Raw genomic sequence first — 21,281 nt, forward strand, 5'->3', positions numbered from 1 at the left:
TGCGATTGTTCCACTCGTCGAAAAAGGCTTCGACACGATGGCGCTGTCCTTTCTTCGCTTTTCTTTTCCTTATTTGCCTTTATCTTTCGAGCTTTCGTCGGTGTACGTGCATCGACCGCGTCGTCCTGCGCCGCTGCTGTCAGGAAAAGTGGAGAGAAATGTGATTGTTTTCGCGGTTTCATGTCTCCTTTTGATAGTGACGAGCGTCGACGTAATGGGAAGAAAGTGTCGTAAAGTGCACGCAGAAAGCAAATGTATTGCTTACAAATTTAACGCAACACCTGTTATGTGAATCAGTGTAGTCAATCCTCACCGTAACCGATGTAGAAGTCTGCGTTTCTAATTCCTCAACCGCCGTTTTTTACAGCCACGCAGGTAATGCCATATATGATCTTAAGTTCTGCCCGGCGTATTGCCTAACTATTTCTCTTCGCTTCATTTACATCCAGTGTTGTCAAATGACATGCATAGCTACGTAGTTTTTATTTAACTTGGTATGTACAAGTTGTCTGGCATAACTTGAATCAAGAAAAAAAAAAGCGAGATGCTGGAGGTGGGGAAGCGCAGCTGGATGGAATCAGCGGCATGTGGCCACCATGCATGGGACCGCTCCTCGCAGTATATTTGTATTCCGCTCCGCTAATTAGGGCGAATTATGCTCAATTTTAATATTAACTTTTGGGCAAAGCACGTTTTACTAAGCTGTGGAGAGGGTTCAAAAACCGATTCAGTTTTATGTATACGTCGTGGTCGGTCTTTTTTCTGGTGCAAAAAGAAAACCTGCGAGTGATGAAAAAAAAAAATTGTGAAGGGTTCGATGCTGCTGAACCGAATGTGGAGCGAAAGCATTAGCTGCGGGTGACCGAGCGCTCTTCTTCTTCTTCGTCTTCTTGTTCTGTCTTCGTCTTCTTCATCTCGTAGCTACGCCTCTTCACGACGCAGCTGCGGCCACCCGATATCTTGAGAACTTACCTTCGCTACAAAAAATCAAAACAAAATCAGAAATAGTTGTCGTGCCCATGCGCTGCCATATTGCAGAGCTCACAACCATGTTGTGAACAAAGGAAACCTGCGCGCCGACCGTGCACTAGTGAGTAGCCGCTGCTCAATTCGACAGACTACTCAATGATACAAATAAGAACGCAGCGGCTACCATCCGGCTCTGTTTATTTCCTCAGGTGGCGCGACTACTTTGATTTCCCCATCCACTTTTGTTTTTGTCTGTCTGATGGCAGAATGCCAGCCAGTCTGAATTGGCTGTCGGTGGTCTGATCATCAGTTATCGCAATTCACGGCTTGTTCTCTGCACTTTCTGAAACAATGTACTGACGCACTTAAAGGCTATGGTGGCAACGACGTAGGCCGATCACTTCGAAAGCGGGAGCACCACGCTTCTTCCAATCAAAGCAGGCTTGGCATGGTAGTGCAAGATCGCAGTAAGGGATTTTTCTTTACTTTTTCATGCTTCGCATGCTTTTGTACGCGCTGCAAAAAAAAAAAAAAAAAAAAAAAAACAGGAACGACTGTTTCTTTACCCCCTTTCTGTAGAAAATATTACAAAAATGGCATAATTAATATTAGTTAACGACATGGCCCATCACTGAAAGTAATATGTAATCCGTTTCAGCCAGCCTCGGTGCACCGTCTTTTTTTTTTTTTTTTTTTTTTTTTTTTAAATCCTTGTCTCTAATTACGTGCAACACCCTGTATATGCGCCGGAGCAAGCAGACTATACAAACTTGGAAAAAAGTGTGCTGCTGAGTGTTGAAATTCGCGATTAGTTCAATGCACATATATTTTCAGGGTCATGAAGCTGCTTGGGTGATGCAGTGTAGCGCTACACTGTTTCGTTTCCAAGTTGGTAGGTTTGTGTGGGCAAGCTTCTTTGACACAGAACCAAGCACAGGTGTATACGTCGAACTATGTATATAGCGTGTGTGCGTTCCGAAAGTTCCTGGTCCTTTTATCCGAGGAAGGTGTCGCAGCCATAGCAGTCTTGCTAATTGGGCATGGCAGAGGGAGAAGAAAAAACATAAGAGAAAGAGAGAGACAGAGAGAGATCAGAGAATATGAGAGAGAAGTATTGAAGGTGACAGGGACGGAGAGAATGAATGAGAAGAGGGGAGGTCTCGACAAGTCACAGCGGCAGAATATAGTTGACGAGGTTACGAAGTTATCGCCAATTCCAGGAAGGAAAACGGTGATTTTTTTTTTTTTTCTGCGCGCAAAATATCAGCAACGAAAGTTGTGCGCCAAATTCATGAGATGTGCTTAGTGCAGTTTGTGGTTTTCGCTTTTCCTGCGCGATCTGCGTAGACCACGCATTCTCATTCGGTGCTGTTAAAGGCTGCGAATCGAATAATAAAAGAGACAGTCAAGTTGAGACCCTCTCCCGCACCAAGTCACGCATCTAGAGGCCGAGTCTTAGGGCAGCGGACGACACGACGTGTGCTCGGCTCACAGTAACAGAGTTGGAAAACGAGCAAGGATAAAATGATGCACGCTGGCGGATCACGCGGGCGTGGCTTTCCGGACTACCCCGAAGCGTTCTGCGCTTACGGGAAGCAAGTGCACCGAACTCGCCGGCGAACTCTCAGGGGCGAAACTTGGCGCTGAAATTTGTGCCCCGTTCACATCTTCCTGTCCTCACCTTCGTGTATATATATACACGTATATACCATTATAGCTGGATGCAGAAAAATATGCATCCCGAGCAGCGCGACATTCACGGAATCCTATGGCCTGTACAGCGGCGCCTCACAGACGCTGAAAAGCGCGTATGTGCTCTGCAATAGTGAAATAAGGTGCGGCATGGGCGTAGTGAGGGTTATTACATGAGGCCGCAGTAATAATCGACCATACTCCCCGTTCTGACTGTGAAATCTGCAGCGCAGTATTTGTGCACAAACGCCGAGGGCGTACGCAGGTTACTGGTGCTCCCACTGAGCTGGAGCAGCTAGCATATGCGCCTGTATTATGAAAACAACGCAGTTCACTTTACTTATGTCGGGCGTATACCTGGATTGTATACAACAGCGACCATTAAAGAGGGCCCTTTTCATTTCGGCGCTAGCGTTTAACGCCCTAAAACGCTGTTGTAAAAACAGCGCGGAAATCAAGCTTCGCTTATATTCTGCTCCGACAAGCGTTCGGAAACAGATAAGTGGGATTGACCGCTCGGGAGCGCCTTTTCATATGTGACATGGAGCATGCTAGACTTCCTTGATAGCATCGAAAAGAAAAAGAAAAAAAAAAGGCGTGGGTTGCACGGAGGTTTTAATTCTCTGAGGCTGCCACCTTCCTTTGAGTTCACATCATTTCTTAGACGTAGGGCACCTTTGTACTATGTGCAAGGGAAACTCGAAAAAAGAATTTGAATCCAAACTTCGGCATGTAGCTGGAAGACTAACATAAATCACAAAGAATAACACAAATCTTGCAGCTTCGCACAGAACACTAAAACGAGGCCGCTGAGAAGAGGAGTGTTTTGGGTGTGACCTCCTGTGCCAAAGAAAGTAAATTTATATATTTTGTCACCCTGCGTTATGTAAAGGGAAGTGCTACCAACAATGCACCAGTGGTTCCATCTAAAGCACTCATAATGGACAAAATTAACGCTACCCAAAATATGGTGCACTGATCGCGGACGCTTAGCAGAAGTACGAGTGCTATGAAGTAACTACAAGAAAGAGTTAGATTTATTCCACGAATTTTACATGTTCTAAACGTTCTGATAGCTTCGTTACCTGTTCTCGCTAAACGGCTGAGCCACGTTGCAAAAATGAAGGTTCAGAAATATTAGTTTCCTTATTCCAGCTCTTTATCTAAAACTGCGAGGCTGCGTCAGAACTGCTATTCATGCACCCAACCAATGCAGGAAATATTACCTTTAAATGCAGGAAACCAATTAAGTTGAGCGATTTGTCTGGTCATGCTTTAGAGGTATCAACAAAGTAGGTGATACGTTGCTTCAAGTCAAATGCGCAAGTTTAATACTATTTGTTGCTCTTCTTATTTTCTCGGTTATTAATTACGAGACGCGAAGAGAAATATCTGATAGTGGTATTTTCTCGGTTGTTGATGTGCCGCTACCATTTCTTTATAAAAGATTCTGCCTCTGATTTAAGCTCAGTCAATGCCGCAGCTGTGTTTCATATACATGTCAGGAACGGTTAACCGGTTATCATCTTGCACAGTAAAGGAGTCAACGTTTGTGAGTCACATAGGAAAGTATTTGCTTTTGTTACGAGAAGAAAATGATAAGCGAATGAGAATTCTGTATTTTTAATCATTCCTTTATTGTATTGTATTTTTCGTTACTTATTGTTTTGCTACATCCACTTTTGTCTCAGCTGCCTAACCCCAGATGTATGTACTGTCGCGCTCAGTATGAGCCACACTACGCTCGTACTTCCCCGAGTGGCGCAGCTCCATACCGAGAGCGATATTATACAACAGTTATGAGGATTCACTAGTGCTGTAGCCACACGTTCGTTTAAGAACATGTGGCCAAGCGAGACGGTAGCCCAGGGCATGGGCCAGGGTATTTAGAAGTATCCCCAAATTGAAACTTAATTATGGCAACAATCACTCATTAGCATACAACCGAGCTAGCGCAGCTTAACGGCTACAAAAGGAAGCGCTACAGCCTTACTTTGCAGCCGTTAGCTGCGCTTTTGTGGATGTTCATAAGGAAGTACTCTTTTAAGCTCCTCACTCTGCGTCAGTTTTCAGTCGCTGTTCACGTTCTTGGTAAGCTTCAGAATGAGAAAAAAAAAAACAAAAAAAAAAAACAAACAAACAAAAGACACGATGTCGCATTTCTTTTTATAAACTGAAAATGGTATCCGCTTATCCGAAGCAGTCGCAGCTAGGTGCTACATACAAGCATGAATCCAGATAGGTAAGAGGAAAGTGCTTCTCTTCCCCGTTACAGAAATGAAGTGCGAATTCTGTCCCATCTTCTGCGTGTTTCTCAGAAGGCTTGAACCAAAAACGTGAATACTCCCAATGTATACGTTACATTAAACACACTTAGGTAAAAGCACAGTGATAAATAAACGCTGAATTCTTACATAAGGGTGAAAACGTACTAATCAAAGCACGGTTGAAAGCTTTTTTTAGAAGTTCAGCTAAGTGTGCAGGTTAAAGAAGTCGTCAGATTCATGCAACCAACTAGCCCGAACGCAAGTTTTACCGAAATTAGGCACTCTGCCAGCAAGAGAAATCAAGCTGAAGAACTGGGAGAGCGTTGCTCAAGGCTGTCATTTTGTGACAATGAGACGTGTTGCTAGTGCAACATTTAGACAGGGGGAAAAGTTGGACAACTTGATTTGTATACACATCGAAAGAAAAACAGCGCAAAGGAACAAATGGCTCGGGTAGACTGAGAAACATACTCGACGCGCGTGTTGTCACCTGGCTGTAACGTGTTTAATTTTTTCGCTGTCCGTTTCAATGTACCGAGCATTTCAAACGATTTAATACCCGTTTTTCTTTCCAAAACCATGCAGTGTTCTACAGCGCAGTCTGTGCAGGTTGATTGTACGGCTGGGAAGACCTAATTTGTGTGCTAGAATGTAGCAGAATGGTGGTTAATCAACTAAAATGATCTAATTATCTATCTCATTTTGGCTCTAGGGCACATAAATAAATTGCGAAGTTTAAGGCTGTCAAAATAAAAGGTGAACCTAGTTTTTAAGTTTTTAGAATAGCGTCGTAGTTCGCAGTATCTAACGTTGAAAAAAAAAAAAAAAACAGTTTTAGAAGCTCTTGAGGTTAATTGGCTTTCTCCCGCTACGTGTTTATAAAATGGCGCGGCTGGAATGAAATACAGACGCAGCTTACGTTCACAATGAGGTAAAAGACATTTACGCCATTTACGTGACCATCACGCAGGTATGCCATTTTGCCAGACTGCGGCGAAGCCAGTCTAGCGGAATATCAGAAGCGCTTCTTTTTTCCACGATCAGTATTTCGAACCACAATGCCAATTCAGAAATGTTATAAGTTACACTCATCCTCACTGTTGAAGGCCTTCGATTTCGCCTTATAATGTTATGCCCTAACATAAAAAGTTGGTTAGTCAAGTTCAATTCATTAATTGTATTTTTAATACATTCTTCCGGGCAAATTATGTCCGCCTTGCCGCATAAAGTGAACAGAAGGCACGGGCGTATATTTCACGGCTTTTTAAAGAAAACAATTTGTATTGAATAATTTGGAACACTCCGTAAGATGCACCTTTCTTAAGGCCAAGTTAGTGGCCTTGCAACAAGTTATATTTGAATGCTTGCGAGCACAAGCTCCGCATTCCTGTCGTCTTATTCCTCTTCCCTTTGCCTTTATTCCTTCTTTTCTAAACAGGTAAGCGTAGTAGTTCATGTGTAATAGCTGCCAGCCCATTCTGTTTTCTAAATTGTTGTGTTTGCCTTCATGATATCAAACGAAATCAATCAATCAATCAATCTTTATTTTAATGTGCGCAGGAACAACCATACGGTCTTGGTACTGCAGCATAAATAAGAATAAAAGAAAATGCGCACGCAAGCATTACACACCACAGGGAGAAAAAACAAAAGAAACAAATAACACATAAAATGGAATTTAGGTAAAATGAGTCAGGCAGAGAATGAAATCAATGAGGAACATGTCTTGAAGAACAATGACAAAAAATAATCAAAAGAAAGGAAGAACAAAATACAGTCAAATACAACCACAAACAATAATTGAAACTGATGCAAAAGATCAGATACGAATACAGATTCTTAAGGTTAAAATATCAATAAAAACAGCAAACACAAACAGGAGGAAATATACATGTGAAGTGATAAAAAAGGGTTGAAAGGAAAAGTAATATGTGATATAAAGGACTGTTCAGAATGAGGCGCTACGAACTTCCAATAGAAACGAAGAGAGCGGGTTTCCAAAGATATATCACCGCGATGACAAAAAACATTAAACAACCTTGGTATTTTGTTCACAGGGCAGTGAGAATGCAGAAGCGGGGAAACTTGTAATGGTCTGATTTCTCTCATGCTCTTCCTCGGACCTCGCAATAGGATGCACTCAAGCATCTCAGAGGACATAATGTGGCAATGGAGGAGTTTGTACAAGAAAATGGTAAACCACGACGGCAGTTAACAGAAGGAAGATGTGACGAGTTACTCCATGGGGAGCGAGAGCTGGAAGATGTGCAGGAGAAACGACGTTGGAAATATGAGTAATAACTTTTTCTGCTGTACTCCGTACATTTTGTCGCAGTTCGATTTACAAGTACCGTTCTAAACAACGGATGCATAGTATAGAAGCGGCAAGCCTCTCTCTTTCGAAAGGAACTCACGAAGTGTGCGCATTGCGCGCAGTCCAATGTGTTTCGTATGAGAGGAGAAGCTGAGTGTACGGCCGAAAAGTACACCGAGGTCATAATTTATTCAACCCTGGACAACACCATAGAATTCACAGAATAAGGGTAAAGAAGGCTGTGTGTTTTGCGAATAAATGAGACAACCTTAGTTTTGGAAGAATCGAGAGTAAGCACATTCTTTTTGCTCCAGTTAGAGAAAGCATGCGATTGCAAAGACAAGTAATCTTGGAAAGAATGTGTTACCTTGAATATTTTTGTATCATCAGCATAAATTAGGAAATACGACTTCTTGACCGCGGACGGAACATCATTAATAAAAACAGAGAAGAGAAGCGGGCCTAATACTGAACCTTGAGGAACACCACTGGTTGTAGAGTGAACAAAGGAGGTCTGTCCATTGATGCTGACAAAAGGAGATAGCTACGTAAGAGGCCTGCGATTGAGACTTCGATTCCAGAGAGCAGAAGCTTTTCGAGAAGTAATGAGTGAGTGACAAAGCCGGAAGCTTTGCTCAAATCGCAGTATACACACCCCAGCGTCAACCTGACCTCTCTAAAGGACAGCAACAGAGGTATACGTCATAAACGCAACTAGGTTAGTTGTAGTTGAACGACCCGATATGAAGCCATGCTGACTGGGTGTGATGACATGGTTAAGATGGAAGGAAAGTACTTTGTACAAGGCTCATTAAAAAAGCTTAGAGGTTGCACACAGAAGACAAATGGGACGATAATTGGAAACGTCAAATTTGTTTCCCGGTTCGGAGACAGGGAAAACGTATGCCATTTTCCACACGTGAGGAAAAGCAGAATTTTTCAAACAATTATGAAATATTGCGGTTAAAACTGGTACGAAGATACTACCGAAGGCGTTTATTATGGAGGCTGGAATGCTATCAAGTCCAGGGGACAAAGATGGTCTCAGGCGCTTAAGATTCGTACTTATCAACCTCTCATCAAACAGAACGGAACTAGGCGCACCATTTAGAAGACATACGGGTTCGCAATGTGGAGATTTGTATACAGAGGAAAAGCGTTAGACAAAGATGTAGCAACATCCCGAATTTCAGACCCGCAAGAGTCAACTAATTCAATACGCGAATCAGATTTACTGGAACGCTTGCCAACGTATCGTCAGAACTCACTAGGGTGATCCGAGGCATTCTGCTCCAAATACTCATGATAGCAGTCATGATCCTGCTTATACAAGCGTTTGCAAAAATAGCTCAAGCGGCGAAACTCATCTGTCCGTGTATCAAGCCCATTGCGTTTCACTTTGTGGTTAGCTCGCTTCTTAAGTTTTAGCGCAGTTATTAGTTCTCCGGAAAACCAGAAAGGAAACTTGCTACGAGTAGGAGTACTCAACGGCATGTCATACCCTTAAGAACTATTTCAGTGAAGCGACTGACTTGTTCATCGCCATCACTGACTTCGGTTAAAAGGGACCTGTCGACAGAAGAGAAGAAACAGTAAGACCCACATAGTTCCCACGTGCATACGCGAAAAGGGGCGAATTCCTCGCAGGACTTTAATTAGTAAAAGGTAGCGCAGAAACTGAAGTAACTATAAGTGGGGGATGAAGTTTGTCACCGCGAGTAAGTGATAAGTCAGAGATCGAGACTCAAACACTTTCAAAATTAGATAAACAAATATCAACGATATTATCCCAACAGTCTTCGATTGGATTGCGTTGCTGCAAAGAGTTGAAAGGTAAAAAAATCTAGCAACGTATTTATTGCACTTGCTTACTATATAATGATTGTTGTCAGAATAAGTAAAGGTGTCCCATTTAATATCAGAAGTGTCAAAATCCCCGAAAATGAGTATTTTCTGCTCGCTACGAGACGTGACATGTTCGACAAAACGAAGTATGCAGGAATATGCAGGAGGAGGCAGATTAGGATGAATGCAGTTAGCTGCCAACAAAAATTTGTCATATTGATATAAAGTAAGCTCAAGCGAGATAGATTCATCGATGATTTCCAGGTCAGAACTTCGCGAACACACTGCAGAGAACTGTCAATAGCAATGAGCATTGCCTCTCCTTTTTATTTAATTCCTGTTTCAGGGTGGTCACTTCGAAAAACAGAATAATTATTGGGAAAGAAATCACTGGAAGGAATATCACTTGACAGTCAGGTTTCAGTAAGTATCAGCAGGATAACAAGAGGCCAAAACGCTCGAAAAAAAAAAAAAAAAAAAAAAAAAAAACATTTGCTTCCCTTAGTCCGAAGACCTCAGGTGTTTTGATCGATGATGCCCAGATTAGAGGTCACTCCACTTTAGGACCAGCTCGGAGATATGCAACATATTATAGTGGAGCGTTCTACGAAAATCCTTGAAAATGCAGCCCGTCGGCCACATGGAGGGCTCAACAAGCGTATGATGCCTCATCAACCGAAATGTAGAAGGACGAAGTATGAATCATGCCTAGTTTTCAAGTAATGAATAATAATAATAATAATAATAATAATAATAATAATAATAATAATAATAATAATAATAATAATAATAATAATAATAATAATAAATAATTTTGAGAGCATCGAGGCCCGGCTAACGGGCGATCGGCGCGCGTACATGCAGGCACGTAACACTGCATCCTCATCCAAACGTTCCTTGAGAGTTTTCATAATCGTGTTTCTTGCTGAGCCATTTTTTACGCTATTCATCTTCAAACAGCCCAGATAGTTAAAATGGCCTTAAATAAAAAGTGGATTTCAGCTGCCTCCCCCCTCTCCACCGCACGCTTTTTTTTTTTCTCTTTCGGCACCGAATTAAAAACATCAGCGAGGAAAATAGAGCAGCAGGGCTCGCGTGTCAGTGCTTGTGCACCGAATCGTCACTCTGAAACAACCATCCCGTGCGGCTCCTCACAAGGCCTTTTCTCCGTTCAGCTGCCTGCAATCTGCCATCGCATTGGGCTCTCGGACGTGCCGGCCTACCGCAGCGTGGCCCTTCCGGACTGCGAGTCGTCGGGGGGCTCGGAGCGATGGACGGAGCTCAAGGTGAGTCTGGGTATGGAAGGCCGAATCAGATCTGTTGTAGCGGCGTCCGGCTCATCTTCCGGTGCACTGTGCGAAGTCTGAGTGGCTTGGACGAAGGAGCCTGAAGCATCGTTCAAACCGGCTACGATGACAGCGCCTAAAGGAGTATCACGGCCGGGCTGTCGAGGCGCGCGCCGACCGCAATGGCAAACGAAGCTGGGAGAGCGGGCAGCCTAGTAGCCGATGCATCTGGGTAAAGCCGATCACACAAGGAAAGCGCCTACTATCGGTGCTAGAGCCAAAGGTTGTGCGGCGACGTGTTGACGAGGCTGCAAACGTCGGGTTTAAACCCGAAAAAAGACCGCGCTCCGGCGGCTAGGTGTAATTGAACTCCCATATAATCAGCCGTCAGGAGGACGACCTTTCCCCGCAAGTTCCTCTCCCCGGCAAAGTTGGCAGAGGAAAGCAGCGCCGGACAGAATCTCCAACGAACCCTGGAGACAGTTCAGAACGTCGAGCGCCAGCAGCGGGCCCAAAGCTCCTGGCCACTAACTACACGTCACTGACTGACAAGATCCGATGACGAAGAAAGTTTCCTCACCTTTCAGGAGCAGGGCAGAGAGCAGGCAGCGAAATACGGCACTTCTAATGAGTACTGCAGCAAGCACAGGTGCACGACTGGGCCAACTGGGCGCTGTAGAGTGTCAATGAACCGTGCCAGCGCAATTTGAGCTCGCTAGAAGGTCCGTATGCACCATCTATGTTTATACGCGACGCAGACAGCAGTGTGAGTGTCTGGGAAATTCAGGCTTTGCCCAGGAACTATAAAATCCGATCCCAAGATGCAGGCTCTGTCAGCTCCTTCAGTGGTACCCATTTCTGCATGTCCGAATTTTCCCCATCGCCTGCAAGCGTTGCTCGATTCGGGAACCATCTAGTTGCGCAAATAATCGGGCATTTATTATGTTTCGACATTTTCCTACCGGGCCGATGAACTAACTTCACCTTATGTGTGGCATCATCCTAACTTGTGGTTTGTCTTAATTCCAGGGAGGACTAAGCATCAAGGATTACGAAAAAAGGCACAAGACAAACATCACGTGAAACTTTGTACCCTAACGGTAGCAAGCTGAATAATAACCCTGAAAAGCGGTGAGAATAAAGCAGACAATGATTTAGTTAAGCCTTTAACGGGCAGTAAGAAGAACGCCAGAAGAGACTCATTTCACAAATTACAATTTAAGGGTACACAATTTCGAAATGCTACAGCATTAAAACCTTCATACTTGCTATTGCTATTCACCAGGAAACAATGTTCAGAGCTGGTAATTTCAGGTACAGATAGGCACGAACCTATGTTACTTTATAAAGGAAACCCAGAATATTTAACAGTTTGAATAGTCACGCTGCTTACAGTGGTAAACCTAATTTTGTTTAGCGACATTAATTTTTAGTCTGCCATCGTTCACACCCACATAGTTCATTAAGGTTCGGCTGCAAAGAATGTGAAACTGAATTCGACTTCTAGTGCGTCCGCCAGTGTGTTAGCATAGGCGCGCACTCAAGATGGGCAAAAGCCACATTAGATGAAGGCTGTCCAGGTAAAGTCACGCTCTGAAGTAGTCATCAATGCCTCTATATTAGGAACGGAGTTTGCGGAAGCTGCGGTGTCGAAGCCACGGCCGTTACAGGTTGAGCGTTGAACCATATCTTTCCACAACACACACACGCTGGAAGAATGAACTGGAGTGGTGTCGTCGGTCCCAGTGGCTTACTGGGCTGCTCCAGTGGGCTGCGAAGGAAAGCGGAACCCGGCAATGCTGCTCCCGCGACGGCAGCCCGATTTATGGGACCCACCTCTGCCCCAGGGTGCGACCGAGAGCCACTGGCTCTGGCCCCATATAGCGCGTGCGTGCGTCTGTGCATCGAGAGGAACCGGAGGGGAAAAATAAAGAAGGATTGGCCACCATGCGTCATCCAGCTGCCGGAACTGGCCGCCGCAGCGGGAAGGAAAGCGCTCACGCGTCCAGGGCACGAATTTGTCCCGCCCGATCGTGCCGGTCTCTCGAAGGTGGGCGGTGGCCCCCTCTGCCGCATAGCCGATATCCCCGCATTACGTGGACGGTAGACAGCGCCATCAATGGCTCCCTCTCGCGGCGTCACTCATTTAACAGCCACGTCTCCCCGCGGCGGCCGGGGGACCGTATAGCAAGCGGCAATGAGCGCGCGCGCGCTGCCCGCGGCCGGCAGCCAAACAAGGATCGCTCTTGTCTCCAGATGGACGCCCGCGAGGCCGCATCGGAGAATCCCGACGATGGATTGAACGCTCCTCCTCGCGCTCTGCTGGCACTCGCTGCTGGCGAGCGGAGCATTAGTGGCTGAAATAGGGGCCGCACGCTCGATCGCCTCGCCCGGAAAGGGAGCGCGATGGTGCAGAGAAAGGCGGCGGGGGCGCTCTGTTCGCCGGGAAATGCGCCAGGAATGCGCGCCTCTGAGACCATGTCTTGGGTGCCCCGGGGAAGAAGAAAGAGCCGGCGGAAGGGCGGGGAGGGGGATGAAAAGCACGACGGGTCGTTTCACACCTTTCGAGTGAGCAGTCAGGCTTGTCTTCATATCGTTGTGTCCCTTGCCACGACCGCGTTTGATGGGGAAATAAGGGGCTCTCTTCTTTTTTTTCCGTGTCTAGTACAACCTTTCTTTTGCGCTCTATTAGCCATAAGCAGATCGGTCTGCTCGGCGATAAAAGAGTAGAGAGCAAGGAGACATCCAGTTATTGCTTACTCTTTCCGCTTCAGCCAGCACGCCTTTATTTCAGTTGCGTGGATGGCGCAGCAAGTCATTCATTTGATTGTATGTACATGCTATATTTTGAAAGGAAGGAAAATTGCACTGCCAGTCACTGAACGAGGAAGCATTTTTGAAGCGCCGCAGACGACAGGAAAAGTCACAACATATTGCAACCCACATTTGGACCTGACCTTAAAAAGTGGAATCTCAAAAGCTCGACATGCGCCGCACTCGGTATTAATGCGGTAGTCTAGTAAACTGGCATTTTAGTGCGGAAATCGGGGTACCAAAATGTTTCCGTCAAGCTCATTGGTGCCACAGAGCACACTGCTTAGGCCTGTTCATTTCTTAATATATAATACCGACATTAGCAAACGCCTTAGTAAACGCTTTAAGGTTACTTGTAGACTATTGTGTTATTACTAAGAGATAACTAGGCTTCCAGTTCAGTCTCTCTGTAGCCAAACCTATTGAATTAACTGTGCGAACTAACCAGACGGAAAATACGCTAAAACAGATTCGCTGAGATTTACCACTGATGTCTAATGCAATAAACAGCGTGCCTATTGAAGCTGTCAACACCTTTAAATGCTCAGGGTTCACTCATAATATTTAACGTGGCAGCTTCATATTGACGCAGGTAATGGGAAGGCATTCAGGTCGCTCAGTTTTATTAAACGTAATTTATCACGCTAAAAAGGGACCTCGATCGGGTTTAGTTGGTCGACAAATGAGGAAAACTTCAAAAAGAACGCTGCTTGGTTCTTCATGAGAAACGTTTCGCGAACATCTACCGTTAGCGAAACAAAAAGTTGCTCGTTTATTGTGTGCGGAAAAAGGAAAATTTCTTTCTGTATTACCATGCTTCCACAGGTATCATCGTGCCCTGTCAGCGTTCTCTGCCGGCAATATCAAGCTGCTCTTCGCGCATTTCCTCACCTCGATCACAGCTTCAACTTCAAAGTACAGCCGCTATGAACATCCCGATACCATGTCATCTGTTCACAGCCACGATTAATTTGTTCGTAAATTGAAGTCTTTTCACATAAATATGCTGCGTTTGCCACTTTGCTTCTTCCTTTCATTATTAATGTGTTTTGCTTATAAGTGCTTTCTTTTCGTGGGGTGTATCGTTCCTAAATATTATGGCACGCGGCTGTAAACATGCGGCCAGCGTTGTGTTGCGTGTGGGCAACAACAGTAATGAGCCCATTCCTTTTTTTTTTTTTTTTTTTTTTTTTAATGCGTGAGCATTGTATGGCTACGTAGGCGGATTTCGCCTGGGCATGACTTTGTCGACGCTGTAAAAGAGGAACTAGTTAGCATAGACTTTTTTACCCTCACACGCAGGCTGCTAGTGCGCTCCTGGACGGATGGATGGAATATAGGAGCGTCCCCTTTGAAACGGAGTGGTAGCAGTAGCTATCGTGCTCATTTTTCTCCCTATATCTTAATTATTGATTTAGATTGGTTAACTAAACCATCATTCTATTTATTAAATTTTTGTAGCTGCGTGTTCTAAGGCACCCTGATCTAGCTTCAAAAAGTAGGGCATTGCCTCTTGAGTTATCAAAGAAATCTATTCTCCTATTCTCGACACCAGGCGCCATCTGCCGGGCGAGCCTGACCAGGGGACTGCGGGTAGCGCGGGCGCCTCACGTTGAATATGTGTTCGTGAGCGATCGTTCTTCAATTCTGTCGTTAACGTGCTACACAACTTGTGCGTGTAGGTGTGTGCTGTTCCTCGCTATTCACATTTGTCCCTGTTTCAGAGAGTACTACAGCATTTTGAAGCGCACTGTTCTCTCTTTAACTGTAAATCGCCGTAAATGCGCAGTGGGGGCGTTTCTTTTTCTTTTTTTTTTCTTCTGGGAATGCCTTTCACATGCAATAAATGCACAAGTTTTGCTTTTTACTTTTTCATTTTGCGCATCAGAGTGTAGATTTTTGGACGGGACTCCATGGTACGTGTAACCGGATCGGCGAGCTTCGCGCTGAAGGTTGCTGAGGCAAAACGTGTTTTTGGTCCCCAGTGGTTCGTCTCCGGCTTTCGTTTGCCGTCCCCTAACGGGAGTGTAAGTCCAACTATAACAGACGCTTGGGCGAGTTGGTAACCCATGAGTGCAGACAGCGCAAAAAAAAAAAAAAAAATATATATATATATATGTATATATAATAAGACTGGGAACTACGTCCCGTCTTTGTTTTTCTTTTTTTCTTTTTTGCGCTGTCTGCACTCCAACTACAAGCAGTCCAAATTGTTATGTCCTTACTTCAGAGAGAAGTCGGCGTGCAAAACGGTTGAGCGTAGCAGCGTTTTGCTGTTAGTATCTGCCTGAGATGCAACAAACACGATTTCATTACATGTTCTGACCTGGCCCGAAAGGTTTCTCTTTCACACACACCGAAATGGAACGTACTCGTATTCAGCCGCTACTGTGTTAATATTTTGTGTTAATATTTGTTCAAAAGTTAAAAGAAATAGAGAAACGGTGTTGTGCCCTCCAGCGGTGGCTCTGTAGTTAGTGCTCTTGACTGCTGAGCCCGAATACATGGGTTCGATCACGGAAGCTATGGCCGCTCTTCAATGGCGCTTGTGTAGGGTGCGATGTCAGCGCACGTTAGAGATCCCCAGGTATTCGTTAAACTTTCGGCGGCACTTCACTACTGCGTACCTCATAGCCGATGCCACTTTTGGACGCTAAACTCCATATACCACATGAAAACTGAGTTGTCATGCTCCAGCTAGCATTTCTTTGCTGCTGTTTCTTCATTTGACATGTACGACAATGTACGTGCAGGATTTCAAAAAAAAAAAAAGTATCATGCTTGACATGCGGGCATTACGGTTTGAAAGGCGCTATATTTTCCATGGATAAAACGAAACAATCTTAATGTGGTGGTGTTCATAAATACAGCGCAACGAAACTTGCCTGCTGTTAGCTTGTCGACTCAGATGAGCACACCACGATAATTTGTTGATGTGTCTGGCACACACCACGCAAGCGACAGCACAGCCTAATTGGTGAGGATCGAAATGGCTGGCAGGAAGGAAGAAGAGCTCATTGGAAGTGGAAATATGTGCGAGTCGTATACGCAAGAGTAATGTATGCAATTGTTCACAAACGTTTTCCTCGTCAGTAAGGCACCGAAACGGCAGCATTATAGCGCGGCTGAGTGCTTAGCACCAACACAGTTAACGTGAACGTCAAACTAAATACAACTGATAACGAGTCGTTTTAACTCTACGAGAATGCGAATAAACTTGCTCCAACACAATCGTGCGCTGAAAACATTTTTGGCAATATTCTCCAGCACCCGAACGCTACCTAAACATGGCTACGTCGGGCAGGCGCGGCCCCGCAGTCCAAAGGAAGCGCCCGCGCGGCGGCGCGCCAATCGGCAGAAAATGGCCGCGCACGGGTGCGGCAAAAAAAATCTGGTCTATGTCGGAAAAAGAACGGTACTATAGGATATAGCGTCAAGAAACGATGTGCAAGAGACTAAATGGTTGATGTGCTTTAATTAGGTATTTAATTAGAGCCTGCCCCACCGGGGTGGCGCAGTGGTTACGGCGCTCGACTACTGTTCCCAAGGACGCGGGATCGAATCCCGGCCTCGGCGTCAGCTTTTCGATGGAGGCGAAAAGCAAGACGCCCGTGTGCTGTACGATGTCAGTGCACGTTAAAGAACCCCAGGTGGTAGAAATTTCCGGAGCCCTCCACTACGGCGTCTCTCATAGCCTGAGTCGCTTTGGAATGTTAAACCCCACCAACCAACCAACCTAATTAGAGCCAGTAACACTAACAAATGGTTCACAGAAAAGGGAAGGCCCAATATCTGTCACACTTGTTCTTCGGACACCTGAAGTGCGCCGTAAAGGAAGGGAGGAAGGTGGGAGTGAAAGTGGAAAGAGAGAAAAAGGAGCCGTAGTGGAGGGCTCTGTAGTAATTTCGACCACCTGAGGATCTTGCACTAACATCGCACAGCACACGGACGCCTCTTCGTTTCGCCTCCATCGAAAATTAAATAGAGGCAGTTAAGTGGTTTACAGGAAAGACTCAGTATCTGTCACTTGCGGAAGAGGAACTAGTTGGCATATCGAAAAAAAAACGCTACCATCGAATAGAGTATCAAGGAAAGATGGGAAAGGGACCAAATGGTTGGTGTGCGTTGATTAGGTGATTAGAGACAATTAAGTTGTTTACAGGAAAGGAAAGGCCCAGTATCTGCCACTCGCAGAATACCGCTGACACATCTCGCGGACAGCACAGCAACACTTAGGCTTACGCATTTCTCCAGTGCAGATTTTGCAGTGATCTCAGAAAATCTTTTCTCTTTCGCGTTTTTTTTTTTCTTTTTTTTTTATTGTTCAAGCGAAAATTTGCTAGAAAGAATTTCTGGTCAATTTTAACGCGGAAAAGTCGAAATGGTGATGCCGAAAAACTAAGCTGAACGACACGTCGAACAAGCCTTCCGTGATCGGCCACCGGCTGGTGGAACTGAAAAGGACCCTCGCACGCTTTGCCAACGACTCACCTCCATGTCGCGACCACTCCAAGTCTCCCCGATGGATCGACCGTTGCACTAGCTACTTCATCCCGAAGCGCTCTCCCCCTTACACGAGCGTATCGTATATACATACACTCGCGGCACTTGATGACACGCAGTTTGCCCCCATCGGTCGCTGGGAAGAGGGGCGAGGCCTCAATAACTGGAAATTTATGGCGCCTCGGAGGGGCAAGGCGGCAGCCGTAAACGATGCGGCGCCTCCATTTCCGCTTCTGCGAGAAAAGAGCGGCTCGCGCGAGGCGCCTCTCCGGAAGCGCTTGTTTATTAACCACCTATTTTCGTGGCCGCTCCAACTGGAGGCGTGAATGCAAAGGCGCGACCGTCAGTCATTCAAAAATAACGTCAACGCTTATCCCGACTTCGACGCGCGCCTTCGCTGCACCGCTGGCGTTGGCTGAGGTGGTATGGGGGCCGTTTTAGGCGCCCCTCTTGAGCCAAGTGCGCGCCCATCGACGTGCTTTCTTCGCCTGACCATCAACAGCTGCGCGCGGGCTATACTCGGCTCTCAAGAGCGAGGCTTCCCACCGAGTTATCCCTTCTCTCGTATGGTTCGTGTTCTCAAATATTGCTGCAGGGGTCGGTTTTAAGAAAACACACCCCTGACCCTCGCTCCAACGCACGAATCATCTAGAGTTTTGCGTTCCCTGTGGTGAAGAAGTAATGCTACTCCGACTTCGAAACGAGCGTTCCCGAGAATTTACACAACCCACGAAGGGGTAAACTGAAACTATACGAGTTAATTAGCAAATATATTCATTAAACTTGGTTCCGTAGCGATTCGGCTTTGTCTGTTATCTTGACTGGTCCACCCTCGAAGCGAGTTCATTCAAGAACGTTTTTACCCCGGTTAAACTTAGAGACACTTGCTGTTTTATCATTACAATTTTGTAAACGAGGCGAGCCGTGGATACAGAGCTCGGCGCTCAGTTTACCTAACGATAATCATCTCGACCTGCATATCCTTGTGACGCAGCATATGCTGGGAAACATCCCGGGGGGGGGGGGGGGGGGGGGGGGGAGGAGAGTAATTCTGGCAACGCAGCCCAGAAACCTCCTGCCCGTAAGCACCCGCAGGTCAGTACCTGCACATTTGACAATCGCGAACTGGATTTCGTCATGCGGAAAATTCAGAGCAGCTGTATTGCACGTCAGCGGTGGTCAAGCTTTATACCCGACTCGTATGGTTCTAGCGCGAGACAGAGAGTCCCGGCATTCCCCCCCTCCCCTTGAGAGTGCGTGCACGACTGCATTACAGGTGTTTTCATGACAAGGAAAAGCATGGCAGCAGTGTTAAAGTTGGTGGACGGATACCTGGACCGCATAGAGAGATCAAAGGTTCAAATGTTTTTTTTTTATTTTTTATTTTATTTTTTTAAGGCTCTTTCGCCATGCGCCGCACTTGCACTTCAGCGGCGTGAGTAGTGCGAATCATTCTTCCAAATCATTCTTTCAGCGTAATAATTGTCCCATATTTAAGGGCGCCATTAGCACGGGTAGCATTTGACGCAATGATGGTAAATAGTAAGAGGTTAGGTCTATACGTATATGCGTTCTCGTGACTTGAATTAATCCTGCTTGTTTACAGTCAGCAATAATTAACTGCAAAAAGCGCCCAAGAACAAGTGCAGGCTATTTTCTGGTTTAAGCGCGATAGTGTTTGTTTGTGTCAGTGTCAACAACCTCCGTTGTCCGATGGAAGAAAACGCTTTGTTGTTATGCCGTATATGCACAGAATTTCACATAATCTAAAGAGAATTGGACGTAGGGCAAACACAACTGTCGTATTTTCAGCTCCAAAAAAACTTTCTTCCTTGTGCAAGATTGGCAAATCAAACAGTAACGGAGCACGAGCTTGCACGACTCGTCATCTGAAGCCTTACGTCAGGTGCATTGAAGGTGTTGTGTACAAGATACCTTTATCATGCTGTGGCCACTACATCGGACAGACAGGACGGTGCCTAAATCAGCGATTAATGGAACACGCACGTAACGTCAAGAGTGGGAAGGGTAGTACTCTTGTTGATCATATTCTTTCTTGTGAATCGAAAACTTGCAAACCGTACTTGGAACAAACAGTTGTGCTAGCAAGAAATTTTGACATGACCACGCGAATGATAATTGAAGCTGAGAAGATAAATGCTTGCGGAGAGACTTGTGTTAGCACTCCGTCTATTAGTTTATGCGATAAAGAACTCTCTTTTCTCCGGCGGTGATACTGTCAGCACAAGTGATTTCCTATCTTTGGCGTATAAATGTGCTGCATGTCTGAAATAAAGATTGTTGGAAGTTAGCGCTCGTGTTGTTCGTTCTTCTCGTGTGTCCTGTCTGCTTTGCGCTACAGTCTCGCTATGTTCACGCACCAACAAGCCCAAAAAGCCACCCTTTTGAGTGTTTGTTTCCTGCACTGACAAGTTATTCTTCACCGAGCCGCCTTTTTAGGTATTAATTCGGTTTCACTATGCGAAATTGTTTATTTTAACGTTTACAGATTTTCATTTTAAAATGTGCAACAGATACGTCATTGATATTTGTTAAGACAAATTGTACAGCAAGGCGTACATTATAATGTACGTATTCAGCATCTAGACGATTAATTATATCTGGAATAAATAAGAAACCCTTTCAGACGAAAGCCTTTAAGCTCTCATCGTTGTCAGCAGGAGCTGTCGGCAAAGGTTGTCGCCAGAGGGTGTCACGCTTTCGAGAACTAAAAATAAATTGAATCGAACCTCCATCTCTTGAATCCCCAGCCGAGCACTTCACCACTGCTCTACGCCCCGCTCTTCATAATTTCCCTTGTCTACCGCGAGGATAATAGCGGGATTCCGGGAGTGACAGATACTGCGCCTTTCCTTTCCTGTAAACGAATTATAGAATGCCGGTGAACTTTGATGCTTTCAATGAAATGCTAGTTGTGTTCGACAAGGGGCGCGCGATATATGTACCATCACGACGGGTCATGACGTCACCACGCGATTCATTCATATAGTACACAGCAAACGGAAGCATACCTAGATGTCTCGGAGGCGTTAGTAGAGCAGGCATCAGCGGCGTTTCAAATTTATTTACAGGATGTAAAAGGCGCAGTGCAGTGTCTGTCACAATAGACCTCTCCCTCGAGTAAACAACGTGACGTCACGGAACGCACGTGCGGCGACTGCAGCGCTCTCCGATGCAGCGACGATGGGCAAAATCGGTCGTTTTTCTCGGCCGCCGCCGTACTGAATGCAGCGGCTCGCGCTTGTGTCTCGATTATTTCTTACACCGTGGTCTCAACCAAGGCCCATTCCTTGTCTCGACTAGCCTGCAATGCGTTCCTGTGTGTTTCAAACCGATGGAGCTGTCCGAGTACGCGATGTTATTGCCTGAAATCGCTCGCCGGCGGTATGTTGAAAAGTTAGTAGTTTTCGGGGACCAATACCCCGACCCCTTTGTTTTGAAGGACTGGAAAAATGACCCCAAATTGTGGCCAAATGTTCGTTTTAGTGACATATGCGTGTACCTTGTTCAGACGCCCGGCCGTAGCTACACCACGGATAGATTGAAGTCATATCGCTCGTTGAAGGCTTA

The 21,281-nt window shown here is 45.6% G+C and overlaps 1 protein-coding gene across 2 annotated transcripts in view; it reads left to right on the forward strand.

Moving 5' to 3' along the window:
* Positions 1-21,281, forward strand: part of NK7.1 (homeobox protein NK7.1) — a 235,193-nt gene that overhangs the window by 93,099 nt on the left and 120,813 nt on the right. The window contains exon 2 of one of the 2 annotated variants that reach the window (XM_084590268.1): positions 10,263-10,373. The exons of the other annotated variant lie outside the window; for it this stretch is intronic. Coding sequence (XP_084446394.1) covers positions 10,263-10,373 — 111 coding nt within the window. The remainder of the gene's footprint in view (positions 1-10,262; positions 10,374-21,281) is intronic. 2 annotated transcript variants of the gene reach the window in all.

This window comes from Amblyomma maculatum, chromosome 1 (genome assembly GCF_055883805.1).
Source record: "Amblyomma maculatum isolate TAMU_Amacu chromosome 1, ASM5588380v1, whole genome shotgun sequence".
Lineage (NCBI taxonomy): Eukaryota > Metazoa > Arthropoda > Arachnida > Ixodida > Ixodidae > Amblyomma > Amblyomma maculatum.